General features: G+C 53.9%; 1 protein-coding gene across 1 annotated transcript in view; it reads right to left on the reverse strand.

Moving 5' to 3' along the window:
• The window catches only part of HUNK (hormonally up-regulated Neu-associated kinase), a 110,558-nt gene extending 93,737 nt beyond the window's left edge, over positions 1-16,821 (reverse strand). Inside the window, exon 1 of the mRNA XM_062175437.1 lies at positions 16,549-16,821. Within this exon, the coding sequence (XP_062031421.1) occupies positions 16,549-16,821 (273 nt within the window). The remainder of the gene's footprint in view (positions 1-16,548) is intronic.
• Between the last annotated feature and the right edge of the window lie 1,512 nt (positions 16,822-18,333).

The raw sequence follows: 18,333 nt of genomic DNA on the forward strand, positions 1-18,333 counted from the left end.
GGAGGAGGCATCAGCTACTTCCTCTTCCCCTTCTCCCCCTCTCCTTGCCTTCCCCTAGGCCTCGGTGCCCTGCCTGTCCACAACAATGAGGTCTTAGACACGCCTTCTTTGAGATTTGACATTTAATACTTCAAGTTCCAAAATTAGCTCGAATTCAAGAAGGGTTCCCACCCCACAGCTAACAGGAAACAATCAATATCCCACTCACACATCGTGGGACACCTGGCAGCCAAGCAGCTGGAGTGGGGCGGAGTGGGCCTGGGTGGGGAAGATGTGACACTAGAGGTACAAGAAACACAGCACTTGCTTCCCAATCCACACCTGGACTCTACAGAGAGCTTAGGTCCCACTGGAAACGACAGAGACTTAAGGCAAAGGGTCAGCGAACAACGCAGCCAGACACCCCCAAACCACAAATGGAAAAGAAATCATGGGGCGTAGCAGATTAAGTGGCCGCCTGCAACACCAGCATCCCATATGGATGCCAGTTCAAGTCCCGGTGGCTCCACTTCTGATCCAGCTCCCTGTTAACGGCCTGAGAAAGCAGCAGAAGATGGCCCACGCCCTTGGGCCCCTGCACCCAGGTTGGGGACCCAAAGAAGCTCCTGGCTCCTGGCTTCAGCCTGGCCCAGCTCTGACTGTTACGGCCATTTGGGGAATGAACTAATAGATGGAAAATTCTCTCTCTCTCTCTCTATATATATATATATCCTCTTTCAATAACTGCCTTTCAAATAAAGTAAATAAATATTTTTTAAAAAGAAAAAGAGGCCGGCGCCGTGGCTTAATAGGCTAATCCTCCGCCTTGCGGCGCCGGCACACCGGGTTCTAGTCCCGATCGGGGCGCCGGATTCTATCCCGGATGCCCCTCTTCCAGGCCAGCTCTCTGCTGTGGCCAGGGAGTGCAGTGGAGGATGGCCCAAGTGCTTGGGCCCTGCACCCCATGGGAGACCAGGAGAAGCACCTGGCTCCTGCCATCAGATCAGCGCGGTGCGCCAGCCGCAGCGCGCCTACCGCGGCGGCCATTGGAGGGTGAACCAACGGCAAAAGGAAGACCTTTCTCTCTGTCTCTCTCTCTCACTGTCCACTCTGCCTGTCAAAAAATAAAATAAATAAATAAAATTTTAAAAAATGAATAAATTCTATTCTCATTTGTGCAGGATCCTTTGCCTCTGCTTGGAATTCTTATGTCTGAGGAAAACAAGGTCCTGGATTCAAAACTAAGGCTCCTCCTAGGTCCACGTCAATACCAACCTGGTAACTCGGAGAGTCACCTGTCAGGGTATTTGTTCTTCCGGGGGTGAACACGCCTCCCAACGGTAAGTGGCGCTCAATGCCAACAAGGCACCAGGGAGATGAGGCAGCAAGGAGTGGAGCGACCCACCTGCCTTGCCCTATGTTATCAACCACACAGCCATGAAGGACCCAGCACTACCCAGAAGAGACAGGGAGCTAGGAACCACAGAGCAGGCGCCCCCAGGAGGGAAGCAGGATCACGGAGATCAAGGAAGGGACTTCCATGCCCCTGTCCCCTGCTGTGTCCCCACCTTCACCCTCCTCCCCTTTACCGTTAAACTCCCCTCAGCCGTGACCACCTGGGAGGGGTCTGCTCCTTGTTATCTGAAAGGGCCCAATTCGACACCGATCTAAGTTCAGGGTTCAACAGAGCCCCAAAGTCTAAGTAGAGAAAATGACAAACCGGCATTCACTCCCTGATGTAACAAAAAATGTGTCTATTTCCAGGCTAACTGTGTCACCAATAGAGAGAGAGAGAGAGATTTAAGAAAGTCCGTGGGAAATGACTTTATAGGAAAAAACTATGCAGGGATTTCAAAAATGTTTTGCCCCGAAATAAATGAATCTTTCAATTCCATTTAAGGTTAAAAGTCCCTCCCCAAGGCAAAGATTTTCTGCAGACAACAATGAAGCATTGGCAGGACTCGCCGATATTTTAAGATAAAACCAACAGCATACCCTGTGCTTCACTTCTGCAAAAAAAAAAAAAAAAAAAAAAAAAAAAAGGGGGGGGGGGGAGAAAACTAAAAAACAACACAACAAACACCTACCTGGTCTGACTAGGCAAAATATCAAGGTGCCCTCACTCTGCCCCACTGAAATAAAAAAAAAATAAAATAAAATAAAAAAAAAATAAAAAATATTTACAGCATTACAAATATTTTTCTTAAAAAATGAATCTCCTTGAAATCTAAAGTTTGTACAAACCAAGGAAATGGGAGAAGAATGAGGACAAGCTGTGAACAATGAAGAAAGAAACCTGATTCTCAACCAAGGGCTACACAAACCATGATTAGCTGCCCTAATTACCAAACCTCTTCTAAAACTCACTCTCCAATGGCACAGCCCCTCTGAAGAGCCAGTCGGCAATGGGTGACACGTGTCTAAGTACCTGGCCCAGGGACTACTCAGAGAGGCACATATTCAGAAGGTAACAGCAGCTTTGCTTCCGCAGGGGAAACTTGGAAGCAACTTCAGTATCCCACATCGGAATGCTATGTACTACCAAAAACTGAATTTTAAGAGGAAAATGTTCTTTCTACTTTAGGTGAAAAAAAAAAGTACAGTGACAACACAATATGAACCTTCCATCCCAATTCTGCACCAAGTGTTTGCAGAGATAAAGAGAAAAATCAACAATGCAAGTATATGCGTCGCATGCCACCTGGCCCACCTAAATGGCCCCAGAGATTCTCGCCGGGTTGTTGACTACAAATGATTTCTATTTCCTCAATTGTGTTTCTATTTCTTTGCCACAAGGAGTCACGAAGAGAAATCATGTTTAATTGACTGGAGGAAAAAAAAGTTAATTTTTTTTAAGATATCTGAAACAGAGGGGAAATAATGAAACGTGATTAATAAACTATGCTAGCCAGTAGAGGAGCTGACAGACACACGTATGTGTAAGAAAACTATACAGCGGCCAGCGCTGTGGCTCAACAGGCTAATCCTCTGCCTGCGGCGCCGGCACCCCAGGTTCTAGTCCCGGTCGGGGCGCCGGATTCTGTCCCGGTTGCCCCTCTTCCAGGCCAGCTCTCTGCTGTGGCCTGGGAGTGCAGTGGAGGATGGCCCAAGTGCTTGGGCCCTGCACCCCATGGGAGACCAGGAGAAGCACCTGGCTCCTGCCTTTGGATCAGCGCGGTGCGCCGGCCGGCAGCCATTGGAGGGTGAACCAATGGCAAAGGAAGACCTTTCTCTTTGTCTCTCTCACTGTTCACTCTGCCTGCCTGTAAAAAAATTAAAATTAAAAAAAAAAAAAAGAATATTTAGGGGCTGGCACTGCGGCATAGTGGGTAAAGCCACTGCCTGCAGTGCCGGTATCCCATATGGGAGCCGGTTCGAGTCCTGGCTGCTCCACTTCCGATCCCACTCTCTACTATGGCCTGGGAAAGCAGTAGAGGATGGCCCAGGTGCTTGGGCTCCTGCGCCTGCATGGGAGACCCAGACGAAGCTCCTGGCTCCTGGCTTCAGATTGGTGCAGCTCCAGCTGTTGGCCACCAACTGGGGAGTGAACCAGCGGATTGAAGACCTCTTTCTCTGCCTCTCCTTCTCTCTGTGTGTAACTCTTTCAGATAAATAAATAAATCTTTAAAAAAATTATATTTGATCACAGAAAAACATCAATTAATATATGAAAGCATATATATTTTAAAGTAAATATGTTGTTGAGTAACAAACCCCTTAGAAATCTGGAAGATATTTTTCTAACTGTGATTATGGTGGGGGGGGGGCATTATTTCTACCCCTACATACTCAGGTACCTTCTTGGTTGCTTTAATGGCTCTCAATGATGGAAAAAAAAAAAAAAAAAAAAAACCAGCTCATTCTTGATCCAGGAAAAGCATCCCAGAGTAATGAATTAGGTGGGAGTGCAACGGCAACACAGCACACTCCGTCCCGAGGGACACTCAAGCTTTATTACATCAGATTGGCCTTGAAACTACGACTACTGCTCACAGATGTTGGTTTTTAATAGAATAAAATGTCATCCTATGGGAATGACACTGCACAAACCCAGAGCAGTGTTTCCAAAACAAGTATTCTCTATATTATTCAATGTAAATGTTTGACCAAGAACTGACTCACAGACTCGCTCCTCTAATTAACGTGTTAACCTGGAATACAGAAGGCGCTTAGAAAGGAGACTTCCACATCAGAGCGGCAGTAATTAGAGCGAAAACCCAGCTGACATTAGCGATTACACTTATCACTTGGTTGGTTTCACTAAACTCCACTTGGTTTCGCTAAAGTAAGGCTCCTATGAGATGCTAAAATAGTCAGATCCCACACTGACAGCCAACTTGTCCCAGGCTTCCAAGCCAAACTTTATTTTCATTCTGGGCACTTCCTCATTCCCTTTGCCTCTCGGGTCCCTTCCCAGCCCAAAGGCTTGGGAGCCCTGGCCTGGCTCCAGGTAACTGCACAATGAATTGTTGTTTTGTTTTTAATAAGTGATCTGTGCTCGTTCCTATAGGAGGACAGTTTAACCAAGAGAGGCGAAGGAACTGTTCGCTGTGCTCAGAAGACAAGCGCTGGCAGCTTCACCACTCGATTCAAAAAGCTCCCTCGTCATAGGGATTTTCTCCCCATGCAAAAGGAAGGTGCTGAAGTGACACGGAACGCCGGCTGACCAGAGGTACTGCAGGCAGCTCCCGGTCCCCTGCTTCCTTCCAAGTCTCTGACCACAAAGTCACTTGAGTGTTTCCACTTAGCATAGTACTATGTAATTTAAATCTTTCCCACTGATATACAACTGCATATGCAACTGCGTTTATACATCTCTGCTTGAGTATACACGCACACAAGCCCTTCCTCTCATAGTGAACTCATAGAAGACAGGTGGGAAAAGCGCTCTTCACCCCCAGGAGCCCCATGTGCAGGTTACTGCCCCCAACAAGCACCCAGTTTTTACAGCCAGGGCTCTGGGCTCTGGCTCACTGCCCGCTTAGCCGCTCACTCACACTTCCACTTGGAAACCCTCACTGAGGACTCCAAATACTGATGACACGTGGTCTTGAGTGAATCTGGTTTCGCTGGGATCCGAGCGGCTTGCAGACCGTGAGACTTCCCATGCTCAGCTCCAAGAGTCCCGGGCAAGCAGGAATGCCGGTCACCCTCATCTGTAACCCGGGGACCACAGCCCCTCTGACAAAGTCTGCACTGGGGAATACGATGTCTTAGACAGCAAAGCACCCAGGGCCCCTGCCAAGCAGCTGGGGTGAGATCCCTAAATGTTAATCATCATCCAGGATCAGGGTGACCGCCTCCGGGTAGAAGCAAACAGCAGGCACTCAGTTCTTTCCCACGGGTGTCCAGTGACTCGTGCTCTGCTCCCAGTGGACACAGGAATCTCTGGGAATCTGGACTTCATCCCATCACGCATACCCAGTGACAGCAAGATTCCTGCAGGGCAGCGACCACAAGTTCCCCTCCTCCGTCTCCCAGCGCCAGGCTCTGTGCCCGGTGGACCCCCTTACTGCTGCCCCGGTGCAAGGTGGTGTATACACAGCCCTGGCAAGAGCAGGTGGGCACCAAGAAACACGCTTCATCAGACAAGAATGTAAGAAGAGAGACAGAGAGATGGCCCAGCTATGTACCAAAGAGCTGTGGGGTGGGGTATGAGACAAGGACTCAAGGGGCCAGCATTGTGGCATAGGCGGTAAAGCCACCACCTACAATACCAGCATGCCATGTAGGAACTGGTTCGTGTCCTGGATGCTTTGCTTCTGATCTGGCTCCTGCTAATGGCCTGGGAAAGCAGGGGAAGACGGCCCAAGTGTTTGGGTCCTTACCACCCACGTGGGAGACCTGGAAGAAGCTCCTAGCTCCTGGCTTTGGCCTGGCCCAATCCTGGCCATTGTGGCTATCCGGGGTGTGAACCAGCAGATAGAAAATCTCTCTCTCTCTCTGTAACTCTGATTTTCAAATAAATAAAATAAATACTTAGAAGAAAAAAAAAAAAAAAGACAAGGGCTCAAGCAGGTGGTTAAAATGGCAGAGGAAACCCAGGGAGAGAAAGCAAATAAGTCGAATAGCTCAGAAAATGGGCAAAAGAAAACAAAACAAATGAAAAAAAAAATCAGAGTTACAAAATGTGTTGGTGGGAATTTGACTTAGGAGACTAATAAACGTATAAAAAACATTACAGGCAAAGAGACAGACTCCAACCCTACATATATCTCCATGGGAAACATCCAAAAAAATATATGTTTGCAAATAGCTGCTTCTCCCATCTGCTGCAATGTCGGTACATTTTCTCCGGGGAAGAGCTGAGGTCCATTCGCAGCCTCACAGCAGGGCAAAGCATCCATGCGCGCATGGCGGCTCACCTGTCACTCCGACACCCAGGGGCCCGGCTTGGCAAATCTCTCCGAAGGCACGGCTGCTCCAGGGCCAGGCAGACACCTCATTCTACTCGCCCAGCATGCAGAGAGAAACAGGAGTGTGTGGACCTCCAGCCTGCCACCTGGGACACCTCCTCCCTTCTAGGACATGGTCCTCCCTGGGGACAATGCAGTGGCCCCTCCCTCCCGGGGCCAGCAGCCTGGTGGGAAAATTCTCAACAGACATGTCAGCAGGTGAACATCCGGCACAAGGGTAGGTGGTGGGGCGAGTTCAGTTATGTCCCCAAAATTCATTTGGTGACAACCCCCCGTAACTCAGCTGGTACGCTTATTTGGACAGGGGGCCTTTAAGGAGACGATTAAGTGAAGATGAGGTTAACATGGAGGGCCCCAATCCATAAGACAGCTGTCCTTACACAGCGGGGGAAAAGACACCCACGGAGGGAAGACGATGTGAACGGACACAGGAAGAGGACAGCGGCCAGCGATACCCCAGGGAGCCACGTTTGGGACACACCCTACCCCATCCCCTCCAAGCCTGCAGAGCAACCAACCCCACCAGCTCCCTGATCTTGGACTTCTGGCCTCCATGAATCTCCCCGCCCCAGGCCCTTTGTGACAGTCACCTGAGCAAACAAGGGGAGTGAGGAGCACTTTGGGGTGGAGAATGGCAGGGGTGGGGCCATTTCAGGAATGGTCCCCAGCCAAGCCGCACGGCCACTGTCCCCAGGCAGCAGGCCCAGGCCCTGTGTCCAGCAGCACTGCTCTCCAGGGTGTCTCTCAGGTGGACAGAGGTCTGGGTTCCTAGGCCTGGTCTTACGCCCGTGCATACATGCATGTGACGTCCAAATGATGTCAGCTCTGGCTCCCTACGAGGTTTCCGCCTCCCTCAATCTTCCCTTCTCTTTCTTGCTGGCCTGCGGCAACAGAACACCACCGATCAAGAGAACTTCCTTTCTCACAGTCCTGGGGGCCAGGAAGGGCAAGATCAAGGCCACTCCATGGGAGTGGCGCCTTCTCATCCACCCCGCGCCCTCACGTGGACGGGCCAGGCAGCTGCCTCAGACCTCGTGGATAACCGCATTAATCCTACTGGGGAGAGACATCCCATTAGACAAATTCCACCCAAATCCCATCACACACGGCTGTGGCAACCTCTGAATCTGAGGAGGACATGAGCGTTCTGTGCAGAGCAACCAGCCTCCGTACATTCTACACCTCTCCCACTTAGAGATGAGGGACATGGACTCCGCACAAGCCAGGGGTCTGCAGAGGTCTAGACCCTGCCACACCTTCCCCCCTGTGACCGGGACACAGCAGAAGCAGGTGGCCCAGACCCTCATCTCAGCAGCACACGGACCAAACGGGCAACAAGGCAGCAGCTCTGAACACTGTGTAGGCCAATGATCCATTTAGAATCCGATGAAACCCATGGATCCTCTGCACAGAAATACGACTACAGACACGCAACTTACAGGGGTTCAGAGAGCCCCAAAACTCACCTAGGGTCCCTCTCTAGTGAGCAGAACCCAAGGAAACAACCTCTGAAAACAGCAACAACAAGAAACTAGAGCAAAGACCAACCGGGGAAGGGGGACGTATGGGAAGACAGAGGAAGCTGCACCATATATCAGAGCCGATTTCCTGCATATATAAAGCGCTCCCGTAACTCACTAAGAAAAAGACCCAGAAACCCAAGAGAAAAATGGGAATGGGAATGGGCATGAACAATTCACAGCAATGAAAAACAAATTGTCGTGGAGGTTCAAAACACACGCAACTCCCTTGTGAAGAAAGAACTATGAATAAAGCAAGATACTATGCCTAACCTGTCAGATTGTGAAAGATCAAAGTGGGAGAGTACTAGCAAAGACGTGGAAAAACAAAGTATAACCTGGGGAAACCTCGCTGGAAAGCAATCAGGCATTCTACATCCACAGTAACAACAGACACACCTTTCAGCCTGGGACTAGGAATTCACCCCTCAGGGATACTGGAAAGACTTACACAAGGATGAATGGGCAGGACATTTATTGCATCCGGGTTTGGGGATAGGAAAAAAAATATTGTGAACCATCTAAATACCCATCAGCTAGGAATGGCTAGGTTAACCTGATAGCAAGAGTATGCAGTAATTGAAAAGAACAAGGGAGGCGGGTGTTTGGCCTAGCGGTTAGGCTGCCCACATACCCCATCAGAGAGCCTGGCTGCCCACCCTCCTCTGCTCCTGACCCAGGCTTCCCACTAACGTAGACACTCAAGTGACCGAATTCCTGCCACCTATGGGGAAGACCCCACTCCAGCCCCGGCTCAGCCCCAGCTGTCACAGGCCTGTCTCCCTCTCCCTGTCCGCTCAAATAAATTAATTTCAAAAGCATCTTCATATACACTAAATAATTCTGTAAGTTTTTTTTTTTTAGTCTTAATTTTTATTTATTATAAAGGCATAGCAACAGAGAGAGAGAGAGAGATCTTCCATCTACTAGTTCACTCCCCAAATTCTCACAAAAGCAGGAGCTCAGCCAGGTCAGAGCCAGGAGCCCAGACCTCCATCTGGGTTTACCACATCAGTGGCAGGGGCCCACGCACTTAAGCCATCATCCGCTGTCTCCCAGGATGCACCGGCAAGAAGCTGACCTGGAAGCAGAGTGGCTGGGACTCAGACTGGCTCTCAGGTCATGATGCAGGCATCCAAGCAGCAGCTTACCCCGCTGAGCCGCAATGCCCATCCCTCAAGAGCAGTTATGGGGAAGGAAGTTTAAGCCACATTGCTAATTGAGAAAAGCAAGATACCAAACGGCATGTACAGTGTAAAAACCCATCCGCCCATACCTATACCTCGGCAAACATGTACGTGTGCTTGTGTGCATACAGGGTTATCTGGAAGGACCCACAAGAAGCTAGAAGCAGGGGTTCCCTCTGGGGATGGGATGCAGGAGCTGAGGAGCTCAGATGAGAGATGGTCTCCAAAACCTTTGAATTTCAGACCATGTGTCTGGATCAGCTGTGCCACAATTTCACCAAATGCATCTTAAAATGCACCCCCCCCCCCAAAAAAAAAGGTAATTAGGAATTTCCTAGCTAAGATGAGCCCACTCAGTGGACATGACAAGATGTTAGGAAGATGGCTCCACCCTGAGTCGTCTTTTCACCCTTTAGAATATTCTGGAATCAGTGTTCTAGTTGTCAAAAGTCCAAGTTCCCATACCTCCTGCAACAACTTGCCCCACGGCTCAGCAATGAGGAGGTGGCAGGGTGACTTCCCAGGACAGCAGGCTGTGTCTGAATTAGGTCCGCTGCTCGGCACATTAGCCAGGCTCTCTGTTGCAAAAGACTTGTCAAGGAAGACAACACAGAGCATGTGACATGAGCATGCCACCCCACAAGTACTGAGTCAGAAACACAACGGAGCTCCAGGGCCTGCAGCCAGGATGGGAGGCCAGAACACTCCCCCGCTCGCTGAAGGCCAGGGCTGCTCCCTCGCTCCCGCTCCAGCAACCACAGAGGGGTTAGCGAGGCAGGATGGGGAGGCCACCCACTTTGTTTAAGGAACCCACCTGGAGTCAGGTGAAGACCCTGGCCTGGGCCTGTCTCAGTGAGCAGTAGACATCGGGATGTAGCACCCCACCTTGCTTCAGTGCTGAGAGCAGACTCCCGGGGCTGCTGGCGCTCAGCTATGCGCTAACCCCAGAAACTGCCCTGAGCCACGGTTCTGTCCAAGGCCATGGTCCCTTCCCAGAGCAGCACCCACCCAGGGAGTGTCCATGCAGAGGCCTAATGGGCCAGTCCTCTCACCCCGGCCTGGGCAACTCTGAAAGACCAGCTGAGCTCTGGGGCTCCCCATGGCATGGGAAAGGGCTTTGCTATTCTTATTAGTTGAAAGGCAGAAAGAAGAGAGAGAGAGAGATCTCCCATCTGTTGATTTACTTCCCAAACACCCACAATAATCAGAGCTGAACCAAGTTGAAGCCAGGAGCCAGGAGCCAGGAGCCAGGAACTCATTTTGGGTCTCCCACATGGGTGCCAGGGACCCACACACTTGAGCCATCACCTGCTGCCTCCCAGGGTGCACACTTGCAGGAAGCTGGATCAGAAGCAGAGCTGGGACTCACACCAGGCACCCCGATATGGGATGTGTCCCAAGCAGCACCTTAACCCCTACACCAACACCTAGCCTGCTGCTCCAGTACCAACAGTCTGAGAAGGTGGTAGTCGTTCAACTGTGGTCCTAAAAGACATCGTCAAGTCCTAACCCCTGGTACCTGTGACTGTGATCTTATTTGCAAACAGGGTCTATAAGATTATAGATGTAGCCACATTAAGATGTGGCAGTACTGTATTCAGATGGGCACTAAACACAACGCTGGATGTTCCCGTAAGGAGACCCACGAGGAGACTCGGGGACAAGGGCAAGGCTATGCACACAGAGGCAGACTGCGGGGCTGCGGCCACAAGCCCGAAAACAGCAAGGGTTGCTGGCCACCACCAGAGACTGGATGGGACAAGGAAGCACCATCCCCCCAGAACCTGCAGAAGGAGCACGGGCCCACTGACACGTTGATGTTGAACTTCCAGCTTCCAAAACTGGGAGGGGACACATCTCTGTCGTCCAAGCCACCCGGCTTGTGGCAATGTGTTCCTGAGTTGCCACAGCAAATAAACAGGGCCAGAGGGAAAATCTGCTCAGGGCTCCTTCCACATAACAGACCAGCAAGCTGGTTCTCGCCTGCCTGGGGTAGCCACAAGCTGGGAAGACCTCAGAGAGACCTTAAGATGCAGAATCCTAGGCTAGTCTTTTTTTTTTTTTTTTTTTAAGATTTATCTATTTATTTGAAAGGCAGAGCCACAGAGAGAAGGGGAAAGAGAGAGAGCAAGAGATCCTCATGTGCTGGTTCACTCCCCAAATGGCCACAATGGCCAGAACGGGGCCAAGGCCAAAGCCAGGAGCTTCCTCCAGGTCTCCCATGTGAGTAGCAGGGGCCCAAGGACATGGGCCATCTATCACTGCTTTCCCGGGCGCATTAGCAGGGAGCTGGATCGGAAGTAGATCAGCTGGACTCGAACCAGTACCCATGTGGGATGCTGGTATCATAAGCAGCGGCTTAACCAAGTATGCCACAATAAGGGCCCCAGGGCTGGTCTTTTCGATAAGGGCATGGCCACGGCTCTCCTAAGTTCATAGGGGTAGCAACAACCTTCTCGGTACTGTTCAGACTCTCTGCTTCTACCGCCTCCTTCCCGGCCATCTTATCAGCCAGGAGCATCCTGTCCCAGGTAAGTTTCAGTCTAAGTCAGCACCTCCAAGTAGCTGAGTGGAGTAGAGGCTTCACCAGTTAACTAACATAGGGCTTGGGGGTTACCCACAGGTCTCATCCAAGAGAGCAGGTCTCTTAGCGACCATGAATAATCAAAAGGAGTTGCAGAACCCAAGGCAAACGACTTGATGCCCAAGAGAGCACCCAGCCTGCCCATCTCTCTGAGTGATCGCAGCTGCCACTCCCTTTTCCTCTTGGAAGACATCCCCTGGGGCGGCCGGTGGCCAGACTGTCCCAGAACAGTGGCAGAGACCCAACAGCATCGACAGAATGAGTGGGATTGGCATGCCCGCCGGGGAAGCAGACCTGTCGCTGTGACAACACCTGCAGAGAAAATGAGGGGTTGTACCCCTCTTCCGTGGGCACTGCTGCGCTGACTCAGAGCGCCCTTTGAAGTCCACGAGACCTGTATCAATGAACACCGGGAGCCCAGCCCTACGTGCCAATTTCCATCATTCCAGAGTACTTCAAAAAGATGAGGCAGGCAGGAAGTTCAAAAGAATGAGCCCGCCACTGCAGCCTGTAATATCAGAAATTACAGGCACAGCCTTGTCACCCGGGACACGCAGAGCAGGTGCTTCTGCGAACACCTCCTCCTTGCCACAACAAGTCCCCGCTTCCAGTTCTCTAAGCATTCCTTCTGCCTCGGAGCTATTGCCCCTTAAATTTCTAGCACTTAAAAAGAAACGCAGGGTTCTGCACCTGTTTGTTTTAGAAATCCTTGCTAAAAACAGATCTGCCAAAAAAGGCCACCTCTAAAATTAGTCATATTTCCTGCCCTGTAGAACATAGTAAATTGTATTTTTAGTAACTCTTTCACTCCAGGTATCTAGCACTGTCATACGCTGGGCGTGATTACTGACAACTTACGACGCAGGCAACCCTTATTTTTTAGCCCCAAAATAGCTCCAATGAAAATGATAAACAGGCTTTTCTTTTTCCTGCTTAACCAAATGCTAGAACAAGATATTTAAATACCTTAGCCAATCATTTCATGTTCCCAAATTTGTCTCTTACTCACCGGAGGAGGCTCCTGGCTGCCAGTTTTGCCGGCCAACCAAACCTGCTCTAGACCCGAGTCACACCTATACTTTTCTCAATCAAGCTTTGCCAGCTGTCTTGGATCCATTTATTTTTTTTTTTCTTCCATGTAAAACTGACTCGCCATGCACCAGGCACGATGCACTTCCTGGCATCAGGGCAGCAAGCACAACCTCTCTGAGTCTTTCAAAGTCATCACTCGGTATTTTCGCTCAACGGCTGTGCGTTGTGCCGAGGCCACAGAGAAGGATACCTCTCAGAATCTGAGTTTGGGATCATTTTCCCTGCTCCAGTCATCAACGTACGTTTAGTCAAAGACACAGGGCCCGGCCTGAGAATGTGCCAATTTCCAGTTTCACATGATCGGGTGAACCACTTATTTTTAAATCCAGATTAACAAGAGACTGCAGGAGCTCAAAGCTAGAGACAAAATTAGGTCTCAGCCGAAAGTCCTCCTCTCTTTGCAAGCCCTAAAAGGGCCATCCAGAGTCAAATGACTTCCAAACTAACAGCTTCCCAGGAAAAGCAGGCCAAACACTGCCTTGCGCCTCCATGATTCAGGATCCCGTCTCAGGGCCCACAGTAATTCCCAGTAAACCATGCACCGCGGCACCCAGAGCTTCCTGCGAATGGGCCCCAGGGCGAAACGCAACACGCACATAACCCCCCATGCTAAATACCTTCAACCAGCCAAACTCTGGATTTTGGTCTCCAGCACCCAAACCAAAATGCACAGTTCGGGAATACAGCTCTGAAACAGGCCAAACTGGGGGCGGCTCCTCATCACCCCTTCTTTCTGCTTCTTCAAGAATGATTCCCCAAAAGGAACAACAGGGAACCCTTGCATTCGGGTGGGCTGCCGCAGCTGATTCTCACTAAAGTGAGCATGACTTCATTCCCCCTCCAACCCTGGAGCTCACTGAGTGCTTTAAAAAGACAGGAAATGAGAACAGCGAACTACTTTCACCCAAGACAGGAGACCGTGCAAGGGGGAGGGGCCTTCCCTGGTCTGTGGCTACCTTCCTCCAAGGTCTCTGCTGGTTCCGGTGCCGGTTCCAGTTCCACTCACCTGAGCAAACCATTCCCCAGGCCAAAACTCTCAACAGCTCACCTTGTAAAAACAACTGAAGGTTGCTGCGAATTGCCTGGGGTTGCCATCCCCTTTGGTTTGGCCTTAGAAGGCAACTCTGAAAATCAAGCGTGGAGATGGGGAATCTTAACTCTCAACCCTTCCCACGCTGAGTCATGCACAAAAAAACAGAGGGGGGGGGGCTGTAAATAATCTGTATAATCTGCTAAAACTCAAACCCATTAGTTAAGCATTGGAGCTGCTGGAGTTGGGAGATAAATGCTGTGAATGACACCATGGTTTCTCTAGAGCCAGAAACTAAGTGAACTAAAATCCAGATTTCTCCTGATGCTTGTAGTCCCAGGAGACGGATTCTCACGCTGCAGAAGAGTACATTGGAAAACCAAGTTTATCATCACGCACAGCCCTCCCCATTCCCTTCGCTGGTGCTGGGGCCGATGTAAAGTTGCCGCCTGTGACGCCAGCAACCCATACGGACACAGGTTCAAGTCCTGGCTGTTCCACTACCAATCCAGCTCCCTGCTAATGGCCTGGGAAAGCAGCAGGAGAGGGCCCAAGTCCTTGGGCCCCTGCCACCCACACAGGAGACCCAGAAGAAGCTCCTGGGCTCCTGGCTTCAGCCTGGCCCAGCCCTGGCCGGCTGTTATGGCCATCTGGGGAGTGAACCAGCAAATGGAAAATTCTCTCTCTCTCACTCTGCCTTTCAAATAAGTAAATAAATCTTTAGAAAAAAAAGAACCACTGTGCTGATTAATTAGATCAAACCAGTTAATCCAGGGAAATCCGAAAATCCAATGAATGCAAATTATAAGGGCAAAGTAGACAAAGTGAGATTCAGCCCTTAAGAAACAGAAGCAGCCGGGGTGCAGCCAGACTCCTCCTTTGGACCCCATTTGGACAGCAATTGCCTGCATTCCAGCGTATGCAAGGGGCCCAGTATGGAGCTCCAGAACTCAAGTACTGGGGGCAGGGGCTGAGCTCTGGATGCCTCCCCAGGCAGCTCAGTCAAGGCCAAGAGCTTTATGCTATGGAGGAAAAATGCATCAGTGAGGAGCCAGGGCCACAGTGCAGCAAGGGAGCGGGGAGAGAAGCCAGGGGAGGAGGAATGGACTTGGCGATGTCTGCCCGAGTTGTCAGCAGACTGACTTGCCTCTTTTTGCCACGTTTAGAGGGGAAATATGCACGACCAGGCAGAATCCTGTATGTTCCAAATGAAAATAAACCCCCAGCAGCCGGGCCAGGAGCAGTTTGCCCAGGGAGAGAAGAGTAACTAACACAGCATCCGCGCACCCTGGATGGAGTGGCGATGGGTGAATCCGCTCGCTCCCGTCCTCGGCCCCCTCTGCACTACCAAGAGCTCTGCTATTTTTCTTCTTCCCTGATGAGTTAGTCCCTCAACCCAGAAATTCAGGCCCGACATACTTCTGCAACCATTCACCGTAACCCCAAAAGAAAGGCATACCCCACCTGGAACAGCTGTAGGAGAGAGCACCAGTTACAAGGGACACGAAAACTTGCACTCGAATGCAAAAAGGGCTTGGGGACAATATGGGGGCACAGAGAATGGGAAACTGAAGTGATGATGAGTCTGGGGACACTTTGGTCTTGTCACCAGAGACCTCACGGAATAGCACGGCCAGGGACCGTTCCCCCAGTGGCCAGAGGGCCCCAGGTCCCCCAGGCCAGTGGACAGAGGGAGGAAGCCCTCCCTTCTCTACTCTCCCCTCCCTGCAGACACCCCCTCTTCAATGGGCCCCACACAGGGGCTACTGCAGCCCAGGTATGCCCTTGAGGGTGAGCGGCAGCTGGGCCAGCCACAGCCTGCAGTCCTGAGCCCCAAAGGGGAAGCACTCCCTGCCTGGGGCAGCCACGCGGCCTGGGGTGACCCAGCCTTCGAAAAAGGTCACCAGCCCTTGGGTTTCTTCTCACCGGTCTGAGTGAGCCCTTAGACCACCGGCGTGGGCCTCAGCATGCAAGCAGTCACGGCCACAGGCTGCAGCGGGGGGGAGAAGGGGGGGTCCCTCCAGGTCCTCGGGAAAGGACCCTTTGCCTTCTCCTCTTTGAGAAAAGGTGGGGGGCACATTCCAACCTCCAAAACCTGGGAGGTATTTGCCCGGTTTTGTACAAAGTAGGGTCCTCTCCGCCCTCCCACACACAGACGGGCTGGAGGGAATGGGGGAGGGGCAAGAGTGAGAGTGGTGGGTGACAGCAGGACACAGAGTTGCCGGGGAGGGGTGCTGTGCAGAGAAAGACAAGTTGCAGGACAGGTGCTGAGAGAGGGAGGGGTGCAAACCCTTCTGAGAAATTCCCGGGCTGCCCCAGCCCACAGGTGGGGGGATGGAGGAGGGTCTGCAGGGTCTCGGCCTTTCCCCGCCTCCCCTCCCTCTAGAATTCAGATCCAAGCTCCCCTAAAGGCTGGCTGATCCGCCAATGTCCCCCCACACACACACCCCCAATCCCGATCTAAGGAGCGCGGCTTCCTGCCTCGCCGCGGATCTGCCGCCCCTACCGGCCGGGAGAGCCGAGTCCCCGGCCCCCGCGCCGCGGCCCGCCAGGCGGCGCCCTTCCCGGAGCAGAAAAGGCCAAGTGGGCCGGCTTCGAGGGCAAACCTGCCGCCCCCCACCCGCGCCCCCACCCCACCCCCCCGGGGAGCCCGGAGCCCAGACGGCCCCGCGGCGAGGCCCCCGGCGCGCACCCCGAGAGGAGCGCGGGCTCCCGCCGGGACCCCCGGGCCGCCGCTCACCTTCTCTCCGGTCAGCACGTGCAGCCCCTCGCGCACCTTGGCGAAGGAGCCCTCGCCCAGCTTCCTGCTGCCGATGAGGTAGTTGCCCACGCGCTTGTGGTGCTGGAAGTCGCGGAGCCGCTCGCGGGGCACACCGCTCACCCAGGCCGGCAGGAAACTTCCCTCGCAGGCCGCCGCCGGCCGGGCCGCGTCCTCCGCGCCGCCGCCGCCGCCGCCGCCGCCCCCGGGCGCCGCCGGCTCTCCCAGGAGCCCGTCCCCCGCCGCCGCCGGCATCGCGCGCCTCCGGCTCGCCTCCCGCGCTCGCCGCTCCTCCTTCCTCCTCCGGCTCCTCCCGCCGCCGCCGGCCCCGATCCCCGCGCCCCGCGCCCCGCGCCCGGAGCCGCCGCGCTCACGCCCCCCGCGCGGCCCAGCGCGGCGCGCAGACAATAGCAGGCGCCCAGGGGGCCGGGGGCTGGGGATCCGCCCCCCAGAAGTTCTTCCTGGGAAGACCGCCCCGGGTCCCGTCCGGCGGGCTGGTGACAGGGGCCGGCCCGGGAGGGGCGCGGCCGGGCGCCCCGGCAGCCGCTGTCCGGCCCGCACGGGCTCCGCGGTCCGGCTCGCTCGCGGCTAGCCGTGCGCCGGGCGGGCTGCAGGCGGCCTCTGGGAGGCGGCGGAAGAAAGCCCCATTCAGTTTGAATTCGCAGAAATTCAATCCGGCCGCGGACGGCGGGAAGCGCCGCGAGCTCCACTCCGCAGCCTGTGCACTTTCAAATCCTCGTAGCCCCTCCTTCGCCGCGCGCAACAGCCACGCTCGACCCTCGCTCGGGAGGGGAGGGGGCAGCGAGCGAGCGGCGGCGCCACCTGAGCGCCAGGCGCGGGGGACCCTGCGGGGCCGCGCACAAGCGCGCTCCCGGGCCGGCTGCGCCTCTCCTCCGGATTCCGGGCTGGGGCTTTCTGGACCTTTCGGTGCTGTGATCCCCGCCCCCCCCCACCAGCCGCACCCACTCGGGGCTGGGGGAGGCAGCGAGGCGCCTTGGACCCCTGCGCCCTGTGGGTTGGGCTGGGTGCCCAGACCCGAGCCTGGCGCGCGGTAGCGTTGTCCCCTGGCCCGGGAATGGGTGGACTGAAGGAGGGCTGGGGAGGTGGCGGGCCGGGTGGCCGGGCTGGAGGAGGAGCCGCCGCGACGGACACAGCCCGAGCAGCAGCAGCGCACGGCCCCGGGGCGTTAGCTGCGTGCGCGCCTACGCGGACACCTTTGCCTGCCACCGAGAGGTTGCCCGGGATTGCGGGATGGGCTGGACCCGCGCTCGCGGCTCCGCGCGGCTTTTGTTCTGCGAGCGCTCGCTTTTGCTGAACAATTGCGGCTGCTCGCAGGACCCCGATCCCTCTCCAGGATCCCCAGCCGAAAATGAGGCACCCCGGGCTGGGCGGGAAGCCGGAGGGCAGGTGCGGGGACGCCGTTACCGAATGCTACCTGTTGAGGTGCGCGCGCTTCGTGCCAACTCAAGCCCTGGTCACGCGCTGCAAGGGAGGATTCGGTCCCAACCAAGTTCCTTCGTTGTTTAAACCCCCGGAACACGGTGTGGCATCGACCACGACAACGCTTTGAGATGGCGGGTTGGGGGCTACTGGCTGCAGGGACCCAGGGTCTTGGGCGCGCGCTAACCGAGGACCGCTTATTGTCACGAAGGGGTCTCGCTTCCCGTGTGCGGCTGAGCACGAGCGAGTGGCCAGCTGCTCGCTCGGACCGAGATCAGCTGTGTGTCTGCGGCTCTCCCCCGTGCACATGTTGCAATCTTCAAGGTC

Source organism: Lepus europaeus, chromosome 2, assembly GCF_033115175.1.
Source record: "Lepus europaeus isolate LE1 chromosome 2, mLepTim1.pri, whole genome shotgun sequence".
NCBI lineage: Eukaryota > Metazoa > Chordata > Mammalia > Lagomorpha > Leporidae > Lepus > Lepus europaeus.